This window comes from Suillus subalutaceus (assembly GCF_016647625.1).
Source record: "Suillus subalutaceus strain FC151 chromosome Unknown DFJ58scaffold_145, whole genome shotgun sequence".
Classification (NCBI taxonomy): Eukaryota; Fungi; Basidiomycota; class Agaricomycetes; order Boletales; family Suillaceae; genus Suillus; species Suillus subalutaceus.
The window spans coordinates 99490-119520 of record NW_024540394.1 but is presented as its reverse complement, the minus strand read 5'-3'; the positions used below and the strand labels follow the sequence as shown (position 1 = coordinate 119520).

Sequence of the window (20031 nt, the reverse complement as noted above, 5' to 3'; positions counted from 1 at the left end):
AGGCCTTTGTGATCGGTGAAGATTCTGAACCTTAAGCCTATGAGTAAGTGCCGGAATCGTTTAAGGGACTCAACAATGGCTAAGAGTTCCTGTTCATGAACAGGGTAGTTTTGCTGCGCCGAGTTAAATTTCCCGGACCAGAAGGCGATGATGTCCGCCTTTGGCAAGTCGTTGCCTTGAGACAGGACCCCACTCGCGCCGGTGAGAGATGCATCGGTGGTTAGGTTGACCAGTGTCATCCCATTTAGAGCAGAAGGGAGGTCAAGGGCCTTACGCCTTACATTACGGTGCGTTTCGACGCATGCTTTCACTAGGTCGAAGGCTCTCTGATCAGTGGGGTTCCAGGTCCACTTGGTCGTTTGAGCCGCAACTTTGGAGAGGTGTTGCATGTCAACACGCACACCCTCACATCCGGAAGCAAGATACCCTACCGAGCCGATAAATTGCATCAAGAGCTCTTTCGAGGTAGGAGTTTTCCAGCTCACAATCTTATCGACCTTATGTGGGTCTAGACGGATTCCTCCCTCGTCTATAACGTGGCCTAGGATGGAGAGTTCGGTCTTGAAGAACTGCAACTTGTGTTCACTAAGGTAAAACTGGTTTTCTCTCAAGGTATCAATAACAATCTTGACGTGCCTGACATGATCCTCGGCGGTGTCAGAGTAGATCACGATGTCATCAAGGTACACGTCCATGAATACTCCTAAATGAGGACCAAAGATATGGTTCATTAGTGACTGGTAAGTTGCTCCAGCGTTACAATCCCCTATCTGCATTACATGACTGATCATTGTTCCGTCAGGGGTAGCAAATAGGGTTTTGTGTACGTCCTCAGGTACGACCCGGATTTGCTCGTATGCGTCCTTTCCGTCAAGGAGAGAACAGGTATGGGTGCAACGAGACATTTCGAAGGATCGTCTCGATATCAGGTAAGGGAGATGCTAATTTCCGGGTGTTCTTATTCCGTTGCCGGGTATCGAGGACGGTACGTAACTTAAGTGAGCCATCCTTTGTGATTTTCTTCATCATGATCATAGGTACGGTGTTCGAGCCACTAAAGAATTCCCAACGGCCCATTCGCACATAGTCATCGTGTTTGGCTCTCCAAAGTGAGCGCATGGCTTCTGGGCACTTAGACTGACGCCAGGAATAAACCTGGTCATCATCAATTAAAGGTATGACGTGGTTAATAGCTCTTAAGGGTGGAAGCGGTGTCTCAATGGCTTCCTTACAGATGTCTTTGGCGTACTCTGACAATTCCCATCTGTATGACATTATCAAGTCTGATTCTGGGCTCGATTCCTTGAGCTCAAGGACTTGAGTTTGCGCGCCTCGGATTAGGGAGAGGCAGGATGCTCCAGATCTTGATTTCCGGAGGGTTAAATCCCAGCAGCACTTGATGCTGATATAGGAACGGCATCCCTAGGATGACGTCATATGCTTCCAAGTTTGTGATGTCGAAGGTACGTGGTCCTGATATGTCCTGGTACTTCAAGTCAACTGGTGGTTGTAGATTTAACTACGCTCCTCAACCCGGAGACGGCTAGTTGTAGTGGGATGGGTTTCTCCAGTAAGTCGTATCTCAATTTTAGTTGGTCGACGACCGTACTTGAGATGAAGTCAGTCAGGGATCCAGGAGTCGAGAAGGGCTCTGCAAGGACGTCCGTTCACGTGGACGACCACTACAATGGAGCAGGGGTAATATCCTCATCGTGCCTTTAGGACGAGCAGCCTGTCATTGGAGAGATCGAAGATCGGGTAGGTCGGCTTGTTTCGAGTTGCCAGCGCAATACAGCTCATTAGCCGGTTCTTCAGCTTCAAGGAGTTCACTGGGGTCCAGAAACGAGAACATAGGTCCATCAGGGTCACCGTCCTCTTCGGTCACGGAGTTGCTAGCAGTGTCAATGACGTCCTCACTGTCGGACGTCTCATAATCAACAAGGACGGGGACGTCGTCCTCCTCAATCTTCTCCCAGGAAGAGTACTCACTGGTAGTGTCTTCGCTGTTTGTGGTCTCCCATGCTGACTCAGAGTCCCAATCCTCAGAGTTAACCAGGACCTCCACGGGTTTCCTCACAGGGATGTCCTCTAGACATTTCATGCAGGAAGATACCCACGAGGAGTCGCAAACTACACTACCCCAGGTCGGTTTGAAGGAAGACTTGGTACGTATTAGGTCTTGACAGAACGTTAGTTTGAGATTGATTAACCAAGCTACTATGTCAAAAGTAGGGTCACACAACTGCTCAAAGTAGACGACATAATCGTCGTAGTTGTGTTTATCAGACAGGAGGAAGGTGTTTGGGCCTCTGTGCATCGATAGGCTAAACCTGGTCCTTCCCATAGGGATCATACAAGGGGTCATGGAGCTCATCTGTAGGTAGGGGTACTGCGAGGCGCAGGAGAGCCAGAGATCGGGAAATGACTATTAACCTCTTTGCAGCATCAAATTCTGACGGCTCGTCTAGGCTGACAGCCATGCCGTACAGGCCGTGGGCGACGCCTTCTTCTATTGCTGCTGCTCTGATATCTGTGTCTGTCACAGTTACCGAATGTACTTGGAGGTTAGAGACCTTTGACTGGGGTCTGTAAGGCAGCCTATGGCATTTAGGGCAATCTATAGCTAAGTGTCCTCTCTGCTCACATTCAAAGCACTGATCGTTGTCTCTCAGGCGCTTTATCTCATCAGCACTTTTCTTAGGTGGGTTCCCAGATGTCCGTAGAGGGGCAGGTTGTTGAGTCCCGCGGTGGTCCCTTCTCCTAGTCCTCCCAGGTTGGTCACCAGAGGAGTGAACAGCATTAGCTGATATGGAGGAGGTACGTTCCCTTATGTCAGTTCATCGAGGTCTGAAGTTGTTTCTAGGTCACCTTTCATTCCTTGCACTCTGGCTGGCGATCCCCGCGGCTGCAGTGGGGTTCAACGCGAGTAATACGTTGGGGTCGCGAGAGTTCTCTAGGAAAGCGCGCTCGGTACACAGGGCCTTCTTCTCAATCGTATCGAGGCTGACAGAATTTGGTTCATATCCTTTGTCTACTAAGGACGCTTTGATATAGGGTTTGCAGTGCGTCCAAAACTGATGCACTATCTCTCTTTTGTCAATGTCTCCGGCTGTTTCAGCAAGGTCTCACAGGCGTCTTAGATAGTCTCGGACAGTGAATTTGCCGTCCTGTCTACAGTCTAAGAACTTCTGACATTGCAGCATCCGGAAGTCAGGCGGGAATATGTAGTCGAACAGTTGTTCGAAGAACTCCGTTAGGGAGTACCCTTTCTTAAGGTCAAGGATGTCTCTCTCGAAGAATCTGTAAGGTTGACCTCCCAGGTACTTGCCTATCATACGGAGGGATTGTGCCGTGGTCAGTCTAGCTCAGTCTTTCCATTCGCGGACTTCTCTAACCCATTTCTTAAAAGTAGTAGCATTCGCCTCTCCATTGTATGTGAATGGAGGCTCGTTTTTAATGAAGCTCTGCTGGTACTTTAAGAGGTTCAGTTTAGCTCGATAGTCACGCCGAGCAACACATTTGGCTCGTTTTGTTTTGGGTGAGTCACTATCATGATCCAAATCAGGTTCTAACGATACATAAGAAGTCGACTCCATAGTCTTCTTCCGGTATGTTGGGCCTGGACGGGGTCGCGGATTTCTTAGTACCTCCCTTATTCAACTGATCATTTTCAGATTCAGTGGACAAAAGCTCGTCTTCATCTGAGGACGAAGAATCCAAGTCACTAGGGTAAGTGTCTGTGGGAGAAGTTCCCATCATGGCGCGTTTAACGGAGCTACCGGTAGGCAGTACAGAGGAGGCTCATTGGAACCGAGAGCTCTCTATGGTTTTCGCTCTTGGAGAGTCTCCTCTGACCTTCGTCAAGGTCTTGGTCTTTCCAGGCTTAATTGGTTCAGGAGGAGCAGCAGGTTGGGGTCCGCTTGTAGTTGGGGCAGAGTGAGTATCTGTCACTCATTGACGGGCTTCGTCTTCCCGCAACTGATTCTGGATCACGAGCTTTTCTAGCCCACGGACTTGTTCTTGGAGCATGTCGATTCGCGACAGGTGCTCTTTTATATCCTCTTTAGCCACCTTGTGGAACCGTCATAAGGCTAGGTTCTGGACATGGACTGATTCACACCTGTTGTTATCGTCCCAAAGCCCTTGGAGGGAATCTTCCAATTCTCCTGGGCCAGGTTTGCTTAGCTTAGCTACTTGTTCATCCAGGTCAGACCACTGATTGAACCAGTCATTAGGGTCAAGGTCATTGTTACCCTTGTTGTGGGGAATTTCAGCTGGGTCAATACCCTTTCCCTTTAACTCAGCGGGAATCCTGGGAGTAGAGGGGACTGACACTATTGGGTTCAGTACTGGGAACTCAGGGACTTCACCGAGGTCACCGTCGTTAGGTAAGTCAAACTAGCTGATATTGTCATTGATGGCGTTAAATTTTACATTTCTATGTATGTGAGGCTTGATGTGGGAGGTGTGCAACCCGTCCACACTGCCTAGCAACGGGCTAATGCTCATGGCGGCAGAGCCCTTGCCATCATCAGGTGTGATGCCTGCATTTTTGCCACCCTTCAAGGACAGGGTGCTTGCTTTGGATGGGGCTCCCAGAGCACCCATCCACGAATCTGTGGAGAGTTGGTCAATAGTCGGGGGTTCAGCCCCCCTACTGCTCGATCTCTCGGCTCCAGCAATGATCAACTCATTGCGAGTCCATGCGCTCTCAACACCGAGGTGGAGAGCGCCCGCATCGAGGCTCAACCCGCCTGTTGGGGTCAGGGAGCCAAGCAGATAGGTACCAGGTACATTTTCTTTTGTCAACATTGTTGGGGGAAGTTGTTGGGTGATAGGGGGTAGTGAGAAGGGTCGTCGTTTCAAAGGGTGATCAGTCCTTTGAGGGCAGCAACCGTAGTATAGAGGTAGATTTAGATTTAAGGAAGTTCAAAATATGTGGCACTTGTAAAGTGTTCACACGGTAAGAGTTGACTTCGAGTGAATAAACTTAGGTTTCGAACGAGGGAGAACTGTCCGAACTAAATGGTATTCGGTGGGGAAAGGATCAACTACCCTGCCAGTAAGTAAACGAGGCTTTATATACTGTAGGGTATCGTGTCTTAAGTAATCTAAGGAAAAGAAAGGAAGGTGAAGGAATGAGGAGGATGCCGACGAGTATATTGGTTGTTAGGACCAATATACGATGTCTGCTTTTGACGAGCGTAACAACTCCAGAGCGCAGACAGCGGCATGTTGACAACTACGGTGCGCTTATTTCGATTTTCGAAACCTGCTTGCTCAGCGAACCCCTTCAAACTTGATTTCTTAAAATAGTATGTATCCTTCCTTCCGTTTTCCTTTCAGTGATAATGGACACGAGGACATAACAATCTTGGGAATGAGTGCCCCAATAAAGGCTTTACACCTCTTACACGTAAATGTGCCGTCGCAGTGTGCAGGAGTATGGGCAGCTGATCGAATGCAAGATGAGATACCCAATCACTTGTGTTGGCGCTGGCGAGCGCTGAGCTTTGGCCGATATATTCAAGATATGGCTACGCAACGATCGAGCGGGTTCCCTGAGATGACGTTCTGGAACTAAAATCGGAGTTCAAAGTCAGCGGTATCATTCCTGCCCAGTGCCAAAGGCACTCCTTTCCATCATCACGACGCTGCTCGACATGATATGTACAAGAGTAGCATCAATTTCATAAATTAATTATAAGGAGAACATTTCTCGGTATGTTTTCCCTCCCCTACCACCCACTTGTCTTACTACTATTCGTTTCCAAGGCCTTTCTCATCGAGATGAGCACACTTTCCACCAATTGGGAACATTCCTTGCTCCTTCGTCACCTAGCTCATCAACGCTTCCCAGAGCCATATTTCTGCGTCCTCGAATTTCAACTCAATGTTCGGCACTTCTGTTTCAACATCTGTGTTCGTCTTCTCTGAGCCGGCCATCCACTGTAGCCCTCGCAAGTTCCTGTGACATGCACGTGGATGCTGAAGGTGGTCTGTTCAAAACTTCTGACTTTTCTGTTCATCGCGTCCCAGACGCCCCATTCCGACTTATACGACCTCCCACTTCTTTCAATTCAGTACGACTGCCCTCGTCGCCTCACCTGTTGATGATATTCTATGACAGGAAGCTGGATACGACACATGTATATACTTGTGGTCGCATTTTATGTGTGCACACATGAATTAGAAAAAGGTTGTGGATTTTCGCTCAGTGTTGTGACTGAGCATCGTCATCGAGTGAGTAGAGTGAATTTCAAGGAAGAACATTGCTAACGTTGAGAGAAAACGTCTTCACAAGTACTTGGGCGTTGTTCAAACCTGTGTTAGATCTATGATCTTCTATGGCAGTGTCTTTGTTGGACAAAACATAGCAATGCCAAGAACGCCCCGAATATCGCACTACATAGCACGTTGTCAAAATCACAAACTGTTCTCTGATCGATCTTCTACAGCATTCAAATATGCTGTGTGAGTCACTGCTTTGCGATTTCACCAACAGCTTCTAACTTGATCCAATCGGTTTCCCTGGATGCACATTGTCTTTCTACTGGAATTCACATACTTCTATCAATCAGTTATCATCCGAGTCAAGTCTCAGTTGGGCGATGTAAGCGCTGGATTGTAAAGAGCTTTTGGTGAACTATGAGTAGGGGTCTCTCTCCGACGCTGAGGTTCATGCGCTTGATCTCACTAGCCTTGTCAAGATCGTAGCGGCTGGTGGAAGTCTGTTCGCTCCTATTGCCATTGCTGGAAGATGCCTGTTTCCAGGAATTTGGAGAATTACTCGACCATTCAAGTGGTACCTGTGGACCTTTTCAGCACTACCGTTCATCCAAGCTTCTCCAGGGTTATGCACTGAGTAGCTCTAGCAGAACTTTGGCTAGTTGATCAGCCTGCTTCATCTTCATTAAAGCCAAGTGAATCCAATGCTCCAATGCCATCAACATTGAAATTGGGATGAGGGCGAAAAGAGAGAAACTAGCGAGTATACTGGATGGTCCGACTCGGAACTACTTTCCAAGTGTCATTAGACAAAAACTGATACTTCGCGGTGTACAACACACAAAGCAGTAAGAAGAACGATTAGACAATAGCATTTGCTCAAAATCTTAAAGTCGAAGGAGTCACATATACTCACTGGCGTACTAGTGGCGAGAGGGTCAAGCTGCAGTTCGTCGATGGCATGAATGCTGCTCATATTAAAGGAAATATGTTCATGTAGTGGTGTTTGTATGTGAAGTTCGCTCTACGTTCGTAAATACATGTTGGGCGGCTTCGCGGATGTCAGGGACGGTGCATTTTTTGTTGTAGCGCCAAATCAACGCTTCGGTGAGATGACAGAGATACGGGATGGTCTGGGTAACACTGCAAAGTTGAAATGCAGTGCGAAGGCATTGCAGCATAGAAATGTAATAGAGTCAAATTGTGAGCATCCTTGTAGATGTGGCATTGAAAACGGGCCTACACCAGGTTGATGAGAGTGAAGACACAGTCAGAATGGTCAGCCAGATACTGGCCTAGGACGAAGTGTAAGTTCCCTACCGCATCGGCCATGTCAGAGACAATCTTACCTGTTGGATGTTTAGTAAATCGTGTGTGGCCTGCGTATATGCATCAAACATTCCTAAATCTAAGAATGAACTACAACATACGGCGATCTGCAAAGGAACAATGAGTATTGTAAACACGTTCGCAAGTCTCTGTGGAAGTCTTTACAAGGTCACAGTATCGCTTCATGCTACAGAATTGTCGGATGATAACACTTGGACGGCTGACATGCGATGTCTCTTGGAGTCGACGTTGGCAGACGCGTCGAGTCCTGCGAGTGTGAGGGAGGAAGGAACTTTGTTATTATGTCCGCTCATAGCAAGAATCTCATGAAATGAATACCAAGGACGTGTGGAGTTGCCCACCTTCAGGCCTCAGGCCTTATATGCTGGCTGATGGTGCGTTGAAGCAAATGGCAAGGAAAGTTGAGGGTATGTTGAGTGGGGTAAAATGAGCAGTAGGATGAGACGCCAGTAGGGTGAAAAGGGGAGGCTGAATAAAGCTGAAGTAGGCACAAATACGATATTTGTTATGATTGGTTATATCAGTGAAAGTGACACACCAAGGTTGGCTAGTGGACCTGCGAATCTGAAATCTGCGTTGGGCCAATCTTACATAGTGGTTAACGTTGATAACCCATGTTCGACACACCCAAGTGTGCAAGGGTATGGCAGCTGGTAATCGAATGCAAAATGAAACAGCTGATCAGCTTGAAGATTTGGCAGGCACGACTGGGTAACGATCGAGTTGGTACTCAAGTACTCATGACGTGCCCGAATGAAAACATCGTTATATTCGTTTCGCGAGATAGTGGGCAAACCGCGTGAGTGAGTCCATAATGGCGGAGTTCAAAAGCAAACAGAAACGACGCCAAGGAGCAAGATACTAGGGGTGATCGACCCAAAATGGACGCGCTACCGGTTCTCATCCGAGTCTTTTTCACCCAAGTGACCTTCTTGACAAGATTGCGCGTGCTGCTGATAATTTGAAATCAGGCGGGCCCTGTAACCACACGAGCATACTGTACACCATCTGCACCGGCACCCTACTCACCTGCGTCGTCCAACAGGACGTTAACATGCTCCCTCGATACCTAGTTTATCAACGCGCAATGCATTACAGACCTACATTCGGATTTCTCCAATTCCAACTCGACGTTCTGCACTCCCGTTTATTCCTCTGCTCCACTTATTCCTTTGTTTCAGTCATCAGACCGTGTCTTTCAACAGGTTCTTTTTTTCTTCTACTCTACAGACTCCTTCTCATGCATAGCATGTACAATTGCGTCTCATATTTTCAAATCGTCTCTTCCTGTCGTCTGTTTGAAAACTGACCTGGTTTCAGTACCTTGTTTCCGTTTATCTTCTGTTTGTCCTGTTCGCCTCCACCCCACTTGAAACTCCCTCTTAATATCTCTTCCGCCTGTCTCATCACCCACGCCTTCACTCCTGAGGCCTGAGCGGTGTTTTTTGTTTGCCAATTGTCAAAGGTATATCTTGAATGTCCCTCACCTTGTGTATGCTGACAATCCATATTTCATTCCTTCTTTCTTAGGACGCCCACAAACTCGCTCCTTCGTTCGACATCATGCAAGATAATGCACGCTTGCGCACTCCTTCGTTCTCCTCTTTAAGCGGTTGCTTGTCGCTCTCGCTCATCTCAGGAAACGCGCAGTTCACATTCCCTATCTTTCGGTTTCTTGATCTCATCAATATCGATCGCTGCATCTCTCTGGCACGGAATTTTTTACGGATGCAGCAAATTCTTCCTTCATGTAATGAACGGCAGATTTCTCTCTGATTCTCTTTCTCCCAACCGGCTATTCGCTTCTCAAGCTCGTCGACAACCTTCATCTATCTATTCATCATTGCATCCATCCGATCACGCCATTGCTTACATATGAACCACCAAACTGGAGCCATAATACATTCATCAACTTCGCATTCAAAGCGTGCACGATCACCGGCAGTCATCGCTTTCGTTCCTACTGCCAGCGTTCCTGTTCACATCACTTGATCGTTCTTTCGTTGTACAACAACCCCTTCCTCTTTTGGACAACCGTGCCATTTGCCCCTTCTTTCAAGTTCTTTGTACAACTTCCCACTTTCTTTGCAAGACTGCCGAGCTCGTCGCTACACACGTTCATCGTGTTTTATGACAGGGAATTCGATACGACGCATGTATGTACTTTGGTCGCATTTGTACTAATCAGCGTGTACATAATTAGAAGAAAGGTTTTTGCGTCGTAATTGACAATGTCTGTCACGAGGTTACCTGCAGTCAACTTGGGCGTCGTTTTAATGTCATTGATGAGTCGAGGTCGAACCCCTCACTCGACTACCAAGAATACCAATTACCAAAAGAATACTCCGATGATCGCACTGGCGAAATCACGAAGAGTTCTCCGATCTTTTGCGGCGTTCCAACATTCCACGCGAGTCGCTGCTTTGCGATCTCACCAACAACTTCTACCTTGATCCCATCGGTATCCCTGGATGCACATTGTCTTCCTAATGGAATTCATGCTGAATCCATTTATCCCTCAAATCTCACTTTGGTAATGCTAAGGCGCTGGATTGTGGTATATCAAGCACGAATGCGATCGTTATACATCCACAAAGTTCCTCCGCTCACTCACTCCCATCTTCTAATAGTATGACTGTAGGTCTTGAATGATCCCATTTGGTGGCCAGCTCATCAATGCGAGCATGATTACAGCTATTTTATAGGTTTGTGGAGATTCAGCCACATGACGACGTTGATAACTCGATTAACCTTGGCTGCGGTTTTACAGTCGCTACCTCTGCCGGGGATAATGTACGATTGGGGTGAGCAAGACTGAGTATGAAATGACCACTGATATCCTTATGGTATTCTCAGTGCTTACGTTTGGACGAAGAAGTACGTCGATCCATTACTAGGGGCAGCCAACTCACTCAGAATTGTGTTATAGGTTGAACTGATCTGGGTGAGCGGACTTCCACATCAAGAGAACGACGTGAAAATACAACTTGTTTCACGGCAGAGACAACGCTGGTCCTTGATGACCTTTCTCTATCTGGGTGTATGTATCCTTTCTGTCAATATATACGCTTAGCAAGTCCAAATTTTGCCGACTATCCTAGGTGCGCTATGCTGGAATCGGATATGCTGTGTACGTTTGGAGGTTTAAGCCATTGATGTTGCGCTCATTACTCATCTCTCACAATCAGGATGTACATCCTGGGTATGTCTCCTCGCATAAGGCTCTGTTTCTTTCTTATGACGGGCGGCATACAGGCAGTGTTCCAACAATTTCGACAACAGATGCAGTGAGTATTCCACACTGATGTCTCGAGTCCATTTCCGTCCCAACAACTGAACTGTCATGCAGGGGTGAGTGATATTCTCGAGCAATTCATTGATTCAACATAACGACTCCCACAGTTGTGAGTTTGTTCGACCCTGTAATCTTCTGAAGCTGATAACTATTGTTGCTGGATTTGTCAGGCCCTGTCATATTCGACGTATATGATTGGACGGGTAACGTTGTAGAGGTAATGCTGGGCGGTGAGCTATACGCCACTGTGATATTGACTTGACTGAAACATTCCTGCAAGTCATCATGATTGCTCGGTTACATGCCATGTATCAGCGATCCAGAAAAGTGCTGATATTTCTCGTTGTCAGCTTTCTGGCCATCACAATCGCCAACGCAGTGATGATCGCAATAACGACGATACATATTTCAGGGGGTAAGCTTTAATTATGTATGAAATGTTCAAGTGCATCAGGCTCATTGACAAATACCAGAGGAATACATTCTCTCCGGCACCTATCAGTGCACGATCGACGGATCGGGAGATTCCATATTTCTGGCTTCCATGACTTGGATACTTGGCACTGTATGAGAGGTCGTTGCACTGTGCCTCGCGGTGTGGAGTGCTGTAAAACACTTCCGTGAACTGCGACGACACTCAACAAGTGGTATTATCGGGGACTGTTTCACAGTGTTAATGAAAACTCATGTGAGTTACTTTGCGAGGTGAGCTCATAATGTGAACGTGGTTCTCTTGTTCCGCTGAAGTGTTGCACGTGCTAGTTTTCTGGCTATTTCTTGTTTCCATATTGTTTTATTCTCTCCAACACTCTTGGCGGTATGTTGATCTGTCACCGACCTCTACGTGCGACCATGATTCAAGATTTCTATAGGACATATATTCCCTGGACACGCAGATTTATAATTGTCTCATTGAAATATGCCAGATCGTGCAGACGTTTGTGCTGGGACCACGCCTCATCCTTGGTGTTCGAGAATATCACGCTGAGCTCGTGGCAAACTCTGATACAGCAACTGCTATGACTTCAATCGCTTTTGAGGAGCGTGTCCACGTGTCAACTAGCAGTAGTGTGTAGCGCAGGAGATGCTCGATATGATTGATTTGCGATGGGCGGGTAGTACTATGCAGGCAGCAGCAGAATTCCTTGTATTTATTCCAGATTTTGTCGTGGTACTTATTTATGTAAGTTGCGAAGTAGGTCATACAAAAGCTTTTGGCGAACTATGAGTAGAGAACCCAACGCTGATGTTCTCGTACTCAATCTCACAAGATCGTCTCGGCTGGTGGAAGTCTGTTCGTTCTTGATGCCATCGCTGAAAGATGGCTGTTTCCAAAAGTACTCGACCACTGAAGTGGCGCCTGTAGACCCTTTCAGCACCCTTGTTCATCCTAACTGCTCCAATGCACAGAGTACCTCTAGCAGGACCGTGACTCGTCGATTAGGGTCCCAAGCGGATCCAGTACTGCAGGTGCCATCAACTGCATTCGAAATTGGGATAACGAGGGGGAATGGCGAGAAGTGCGCGGGCACAGGCGGACCGACTAAACTCGCATTTGTGCAGTTGGTTATGCTTATGGAGTAGGTCATGGGTATTGGAGTACTACTTTGGACAGAGGAACAAACGATGTTGGTGTTGGTATTAACGGTAACATGCCGAACTGCAGGTATTGGGACTTGTCGCGTTTGCAGAGGATGCATTGATATAGGCATTAGGAATTGATCGAAAGTGTTGGGTAGGCTGAGATTGTGGCGAGTGAGGTGATGAGCGGATGGCATGAAAAGGTAAGAGCAACGCACCTGAGGCCGCGTCTCGTAAGGAGACCCGAAACGCAAGGAGAACTCAGTGACTAGTGACGCCTCCTTGTATAATAGGTACTATGGGCGTGGAGCGATAAAAAGTCGATAGGAATCGAAACGAGTGACTAGTAGAGGTCAACTACAGAAGAAGTGCAGACTCAACGTGCCAAGGTTTCCTTCTGGCCAGAGCTAGCTTGAGTCTAATAATAGATTCTCTTTGTCGATTTGAAGCTTGAAGCTGAAGTCGACGGACCAGGAGCGTGCTGCAGCCTGCAGGCAGGTTGACACCTGCTTATGTAATTATACAAGGAACGGCTATCGTCTGGCTATAGTAGGGGAGACTACCTCAGCAGCATGCGATAAATTACAGTGATTGACTGAAAATGCGCGGACCTTGGACGCGCTACCGGTTCTCATCTTTTTCAGCCCTTTCAATAGTTTTATGCCACCTCCAAACCTTCGTGACAAGATTGTGCGTCCTGCCGCTGATAATTTGAAATCAGGCGGACTCCGAGGATACCATCTGCACCAGCACCCCACTCACTTGCGTCGTCCCCCAGGACGTTCACATACTCCCTCGGTACCTGATTTCTCAATGCTCAATGCATTACAGAGCCATATTCAAAGTTCTTCCACTCCAAATCGACGTTCGGCACTCCCGTTGATCTCTCTGCTCCACATATCATATTCCTTCAGTTATCAGACCATTCTTTCTTTTCTTCTACTCTACAAACTCCTTCTCATAGCATGTACATTTACGTCTCATATTTTCAAATCTTCTCTTCATGTCGTCTTTTTGAAAATTGATCTGGTTTCAGTACTTTGTTTCCGAGTTTTTTTTTCTGTTCATCTTGTTCGCCTCCACACCACACTTTGAACTACTTCCGCCTATCTCATCCCCACCCATGCATATGTCTTCGCTCCAGCTGACTGGTCTTTTTCGTTGTCCAATCGTCAGAGGTATATCTTGAATGTCCCTCACCTTGTATATGATATTTCTTTCTTTCTTTCTTAGGACGCCCACACTCTCATCCGTTCTCCTCTTAAGCGGTTACTGTCACTCTCGCTCATCCCATGGAACGCGCAGTTCACATTCCCTATTTTACGATTTCTCGATGTCATCAATATATCGATCACTGCATCTCTTTGGGACGGTGTTTTTTTTTTACGGATGGAGGAAAATATGAACTGTATGATTCTGCCTCTCCCAACCAGCTGTTCGTTCCTCAAGCTTGTCAACGACCTTCATCTATCTATTCACCATTGCATCCATCCGATCACGCCATTTCTTACATATGAACCACCAAACTGGAGCCATAACACATCCATCAACTTCACATTCAAAGCGTGCACGATCACCGGCAGTCGTCGCTTTCATTTCTACTGCCACCGTTCCTGTTCACCTCACTTGATCGTTCTTTCGTTGTACAACAGTGACCCCTTCCTCTTTTGGACGACCGTGCCTTTCCCCTCTTCTTTCAAGTTCTTTGTACAACTTCCCACTTTCTTTGCATGACTGCCCTCGTCGCTACACATATTGATCGTGTTTTATGACAGGGAATTGGATACGACTCATGTATGTACTTTGGTCGCATCTATACTGATCAGCGTGTACATGAATTAGAAGAAAGGTTGTGGACCCCGTTCACGTCGTAATTGGCAATATCTGCTGTGAGGTTACCAGTCAACTTGGGCGCCGTTTTAATGTCATAGATGGGCCGAGGTCGAACCCCTCACTTGACTGTACCAAGAATACCAATTACCAAAAGAATACTTCGATGATCGCACTGGCGAAATCACGAGGAGTTCTCCGATCTTTTGCGGCGTTTCGCTGCTCTGGGATCTCACCAACGACTTGTGCCTTGATCCCATCGGTATCCCTGGATGCACACTAGTGTCTCTCTAATGGAATTCATGCTGAATCATTTATCCCTCAAATTTGAAATCTCACTTTGGCAATCTAAGCGCTGGATTGTGGTATATCAAGCACGAATGCGATCGTTATACGTCAATCAAGTTCCCCCACTCGCTCACTCTCATCTTCTAATATTTAGTATGACTGTAGTCTCGAATGATCCCATTTGGTGGCCATTCATCAACGCGGCCCTTATTTACAGCTATTTTGCGGGTTCGTGGAGAGTCAGCCATATGACGACTCGATTAACCTTGGCTGCGGTTTTTGCAGTTGCTGCCTCTGTCGGGGCAATGTACGATTGGGGTGAGCAAGACTAAGTATGAAATGACCACTGATATCCTTATGGTATTCTCAGCGCTTACGTTTGGACAAGAAGTACGTCGATGCATTACTGGGGCAGCCAACTCGCTTAGAATTGTGTTATAGGTTGAACTGATCTGGGTGAGTGGACTCCTACATCAAAGAACGAAGTGAAAATACAACTTGTTCGCGGCAGCGGCAACGCTGGTCCCTGATGACCTTTCTCTATCTCATTGTACGTACCTTGTGTTCAAATTGCACTTAGCGAGTACATATTTTACTGGCTTCAAAATATCCTAGGTGCGCTATACTGGAATAGCATATGTTGTGTACGTTTGGAAGTTTAAGCCATTGATGTTGCGCTCATTACCCATCTCTCACAATCAGGATGTACACACTGGGTATGTATCCTCGCATAGACTCTGTTTCTTTCTTATGATGGGCGGCATACAGGCGATGTTCCAACTATTTCTATGACAGATACAGTGAGTATTCCACACTCATGCCTTCCATTCCCGTCCAAACAACTGAACTGCCATGCAGGGGTGAGTGAGATTCTCGGGCAACTCGTTAATTCAACATAACAACTCCCATAGTTGTAAGTTTGTTTCGAGCCTGTGATCTTCCGAAGTTGACAACTATTGTTGCTGTATTTGTCAGGCCTTGTCGTATACGACGTATATAATTGGACGGGTTACGTTCTAGAGGCAATGCTGGGCGGTGAGCTATACACCTCCGTGATATTGGCTTGACTGAAACATCATGCAAGTCATCATGATCGCTCGGTTATATGCCATGTATGAGCGATCCAGAAAGGTGCTGGTATCTCTCGTTGGCATCTTTCTGGCCATCACAATCGCCAACACAGTGATCGGCGTAATAACGGCGATACATATTTCAGGGGGTAAGCTTTAATTATGTATGAAATGTTTAAGTGCATCAGGCTCATTGAAAAATACCAGAGGAATTAGTTCTTTCCGGCACCTATCAGTGCATGATTTCCTATGCTGGAGGAGTCCAAATTTCGAATTCCATAACTTGGATACTTGGGACTGTATGGGAGGTCGTTGCACTATGTCTCGCGGTGTGGATTGCTGTAAAACACTTCCGTGAACTGCGACGACACTCAACAAGAGGTATTATCGGGGATTGTTTCACGGTGTTAATGCAAACTCACGTTAGCTACTTTGCAAGGTGAGCTCATAACATGAGTGTGGTTATCTTGTTCCGCTGAAATTTTGCATGTGCTAGTTATTTGGCTGTCTCTTGCTTCCAGATCGGTTTGTTCTCTCCGACACTCTCAGCGGTATGTCGAGTTGTCACCGATCTCCGCATGGGACCATGATTCATCATTTTTATAGGACCTGTACTCCTTGGACACTCAGATTTATCTTGGTCTCACTCAGATATTCCAGTTGGTGCAGCTGTTTGTGCTGGGACCACGCCTGATCCTCAGTGTTCGAGAATATTACGCTGAGCTCGTGGCCAACCTGTGGTACAGCAAATGCTATGACTTCAATTGCTTTACAGGAGCATGTCCATGTGTCAACTAACAGTAGTGTGTAGCACAGGAGATGCTCGATATGACTGATTCAGTGCGATAGGCGGGTACTGTGCAGGGAGCGGGAGAATTTGTTCCTATTTATTTCACTGGTTTTGTCGTGGTACTTATTTATGTAAGTTGCGAAGTAGATATAGGTCATACAAGAGCTTTTGGCGAACTATGAGTAGAGATCTCTCCCCGACGCTGAGGTTCACGCGCTCGATCTCAGTAGTGCTGTCAAGATCGTAACGCTGGTGGAAGTCTGTTCGCTCCTGATGCCATCTCTGAAAGATGGTTGTTTCCAGGACCTCAGAGAAGTACTCGACCACTCAAGTGACGCCTGTGGACCCTGTCAGCACCCCCAGCCGTTAGGCCTAGCTGCTCCGGGGTTACGCACTGAGTGCTGGGCCTTTAGCCGTTTGCAGAATGCTCAAGGCCAGTCATCAAAAATAAAACAGGACTCGGACGGCCGCCTTGTGTGAATTGTAATGTTCGATCAGATATCACGTATGTAACGTGACGAACGTCCTGCGCTTAAGGCCAATCGTCAAAAATAAATTAGGACAGCATTGTTTGAATTACAATGTCCGGTCAGATTCCACAAATTTCTGTGCAACGTCCTGTAACATCCCATGGTAGGAAGTTCCGGAACATGACTGTCAGAAGTTGAGAGTTCGCCGGTTTGACTTCTTGCCTACTCATGTTTCTCTTGGGGGATTGGCCTAGCGTTTTGCAAACAGTCGTAACGTCCTATAGTGGTAGGTTGATGCCGATCGTGAGTTAAAGTTCGTGGTATGACTCGGACTTCTTTCCGACTTACGTTTTCTTTTTTTGGGACTGGCCTTTTTTTTTTTTTACTGTATCCATTTGTGTCCATTGAGAGTGTAGGACAGTACTTGCTAGTCTAAGGGCCCCGGTGCCCTGTCGCATCTCTGGAGTCACGAATGTCCTGATGTGAGACGTGCTCCATCTGGGACTGGCCTTTACAAGTGGCTGTAAGCAGGCTCGGCTCGGCCCACGGCCTGAAGCCGGACCTTGCCCGCAGTAGACACGGGAAGGTATGGCTTTTCATGATCGAAGATCCTAGACTCGTGACCAGCCCCTCTATGAGGCAAACCGGGGGCTGGTCACGAGTCTACGAAGATCCAGTGGTACACAAACGAGCCGGGATGAACGGCAATGGAAACAAGCTAGTCGCCGAAATCAGGATGTTCATTTTTTTTGGGTTCGAACCTTCCAACTTCTAGTGCGTGGTTGTGTAAATTATTGCTTCTCCAGGCTCCCCTTATCATCATGGCACAAATGGGCCCTTATTTCAGTGCAATCAACGGACAAATACGGTACTCATTTCAGCGATAAAAGGTGGTATATCTGACACGAATGCCATCGTCATACGACCACCAAGTTCGCCGCTCACTCACCCACATCCTCTAATAGTATGACCATAATCTCAAGTGATCCCAGTTGGTGGTTTGGCATGTCTGCACTTTATGGAAGATAGCAAGGATCTCGTTTCGACGAGTCACGGCATAACGCCTGTTATTTAGCTTATGTACCACAGCACCGCTCATGTGATAGGGGCCAATATCCCAGATTAGAAGTCCGATCGAGGTCGGAAAACTCGGAAACGACTTGTCCTGTACTCTTAATACTTATCATGGTTCTAAGGATCGGATATGGTGCTGTCTACTCAAACCGCTAAAAGAAAATGACATCTGACACCAAATAAACTAGTCCGAGAACACTTCTGTTCTCCTCTTCTGCAGTTCGAAGCAGAAGATAAGGGCTCGACGTTTACTCTCGTCGAGTGCCCCAGTACGTTCCTCAATCCACTCTTCTCTTACGATACTGAAACAAACATCCGACACAGGTGGCACAGGCCAACTGATCTCCCGACTCACAAAGGATGAAATCGATATCGCAATGTACGCCTCGGCTGATCTTTAAAATAACATTTCTTATCGTCCAATAACGAAACAGAGCTCTCACAGATCCCTTGATCGCAGGGATCGCAAAGGGCTCCGAGGCGTACAAGCTCGTAGGGAGTTATGTCACGTCACCACTCCGCTGGTACGCCCGGGTCCATTTCTCACGTCCACCGATTGACTTATAAATGAACGCATAATCATCATTGTCGACGTAGGGCGGTCATCACGGGCCACAAACCTTCTGCATACAATCAAATCTCCGATCTCCAAGGCAGCACAATCGGTATTTCAAGAAATGGCAGGTGAGCCTCTCATTCAAAATTACACGCTTCTACCACGAGTCCATAATCCATATATCGGGATTGGTGACGTAGCGGGAGTCAGACGATGGCGTACGTCATGGCGTTGCAACAGCGCTGGCCTACAAATGAGCTCAAGTTCCAAGGTGCGTATCTGATCCGTCCTCCATTCTTCATCGGCATGACTCACCCAAAAGCCGACGCGCAGTCAATAACGACATTCGTGGCCTCATTAACTCCGTGAACGACGGGACAACAAGCGCATTCATGTGGGAATGGTTCACAACGAAGCCATTTGCTGATGCGGGGGAGTGTCGATTCGTGCGTTGTATGGCACCGGTGGTATTATACTATACTGACCAGTTCCATTTCAATTCCTCGGATTTAGATTGGTCAAGTCCCAACGCCATGGCCCTCGTGGCTCATTGCAGCGCACCCGACACGTGGAGAACCAGTTGCAGTACGCACGTTCCTCGACCAATCTCTCGCGCCACGTTCGTGCGTTTGCGTCTGCAGAGGCCCGAGCAGGACCGAGCGTAAAGTTTGTGATGGACACCTTTGGGTATCCTGAAACAGGACGTCAAGGTGATATTATCTTATCACGTACTTCTTCGGGCGATCTAGGAAGTGCTGACGGTGCGTTTATTTGTAAAGGAGTGGCTCGATGCTGTGGAGTACCCTGAAGACTGCTCAACGATACCGTGGAACGTCATCACCGACACGTTGGGGTACGCGTCATTTCCCCGCGTTCCGGTTTATTCTTCGTGCTAAGCAGCGTCTAGTGTCCTACAACAAGCCGGCGTGGTGGCCCCACCTGAAGGAGCTATCAAGCGGGACCAATTCATAAACCTGGACGTCGTGACGCTCGTTTGACACGTGAACAATCTTTACGACGATCTTGATTGGTTAATTCCTTGATACTTATCGTATCTGTAGAGAAGAAGGCCACGATTGAAACACCTGATGAAGTTCAAATTACAGATGAGCGGTAATTATAACACATGCATGCAAACACGGTCCGAGTCCTAATTGAAAAACGTTCCGCAGCATAGAAAATTTGAGAGTGTGTGGTCGGTACTATGGTACGTAGATAAACGGGGGTAGCGCAGCGCTGATCCATGACAGTTACATATAGTCGATAAATATCCAACCAATGAGCGCCGTGAAAAAAGTCAGTATGCAGAAATGGAGCCAATATTAATGCAGCGTCCGGCGTAGGAATGATGTAAATGGCGAATGCAGTACAAGTCATGTTCTCTAAACAGCAATAAAAGTCCTCAAGATCGTAACATATGAAGGTCCATTAACGAGTCCGAGAGAGGTTGTAGCGGTCTTACAAGTCTAGAACAATAAAATCAGCACTCCTACCTATCC

General features: G+C 47.2%; 5 protein-coding genes across 5 annotated transcripts; 4 read left to right on the top strand and 1 right to left on the bottom strand.

Annotated features, from left to right (window-relative positions):
• Positions 1–1735: 1735 nt before the first annotated feature.
• DFJ58DRAFT_845706 (uncharacterized protein) lies at positions 1736–4812 on the bottom strand (the record flags this gene model as incomplete). The annotated part of the gene is made up of 7 exons (XM_041393186.1): positions 1736–2161; positions 2331–2586; positions 2869–3003; positions 3130–3328; positions 3579–3775; positions 4121–4398; positions 4435–4812. 7 exons carry the CDS (start codon positions 4810–4812, stop codon positions 1736–1738), a joined length of 1869 nt encoding a protein of 622 aa, XP_041238630.1.
• Positions 4813–10767: 5955 nt separating this feature from the next.
• On the top strand, positions 10768–12457 carry DFJ58DRAFT_845704 (uncharacterized protein; the record flags this gene model as incomplete). The annotated part of the gene is made up of 10 exons (XM_041393185.1): positions 10768–10780; positions 10834–10865; positions 10928–10929; positions 10981–10982; positions 11044–11103; positions 11154–11288; positions 11446–11561; positions 11800–11927; positions 11993–12056; positions 12212–12457. The coding sequence occupies 10 exons, from the start codon at positions 10768–10770 to the stop codon at positions 12455–12457; spliced, it is 798 nt and encodes a 265-aa protein (XP_041238629.1).
• Positions 12458–13009: 552 nt separating this feature from the next.
• DFJ58DRAFT_106573 (uncharacterized protein) lies at positions 13010–13764 on the top strand. The gene has a single exon (XM_041378645.1). It carries the CDS (start codon positions 13115–13117, stop codon positions 13547–13549), a length of 435 nt encoding a protein of 144 aa, XP_041238628.1. The 5' UTR covers positions 13010–13114; the 3' UTR covers positions 13550–13764.
• Positions 13765–15607: 1843 nt separating this feature from the next.
• DFJ58DRAFT_106557 (uncharacterized protein) lies at positions 15608–16720 on the top strand. The gene is made up of 4 exons (XM_041378644.1): positions 15608–15791; positions 15850–16081; positions 16139–16193; positions 16249–16720. The coding sequence occupies exons 1-4, from the start codon at positions 15650–15652 to the stop codon at positions 16438–16440; spliced, it is 621 nt and encodes a 206-aa protein (XP_041238627.1). The 5' UTR covers positions 15608–15649; the 3' UTR covers positions 16441–16720.
• A 1367-nt stretch (positions 16721–18087) lies between these two features.
• Positions 18088–20000, top strand: DFJ58DRAFT_859507 (periplasmic binding protein-like II; the record flags this gene model as incomplete). The annotated part of the gene is made up of 11 exons (XM_041393997.1): positions 18088–18109; positions 18165–18245; positions 18301–18355; positions 18411–18500; positions 18574–18660; positions 18733–18803; positions 18866–18978; positions 19046–19151; positions 19174–19242; positions 19286–19385; positions 19440–20000. The coding sequence occupies 11 exons, from the start codon at positions 18088–18090 to the stop codon at positions 19528–19530; spliced, it is 885 nt and encodes a 294-aa protein (XP_041238626.1). The 3' UTR covers positions 19531–20000.
• Positions 20001–20031: the final 31 nt, after the last annotated feature.

Bases quoted from the DNA above. Each gene is read 5' to 3' on its own strand.
- DFJ58DRAFT_106573 (XM_041378645.1), top strand. From the start codon at position 13,115: ATGCCACCTCCAAACCTTCGTGACAAGATTGTGCGTCCTGCCGCTGAT.
- DFJ58DRAFT_106557 (XM_041378644.1), top strand. From the start codon at position 15,650: ATGCAAGTCATCATGATCGCTCGGTTATATGCCATGTATGAGCGATCC. The intron at 16,082-16,138 runs GTGAGCTCATAA...TGCATGTGCTAG, and splicing joins CACGTTAGCTACTTTGCAAG to TTATTTGGCTGTCTCTTGCT. The intron at 16,194-16,248 runs GTATGTCGAGTT...TCATTTTTATAG, and splicing joins TCTCTCCGACACTCTCAGCG to GACCTGTACTCCTTGGACAC.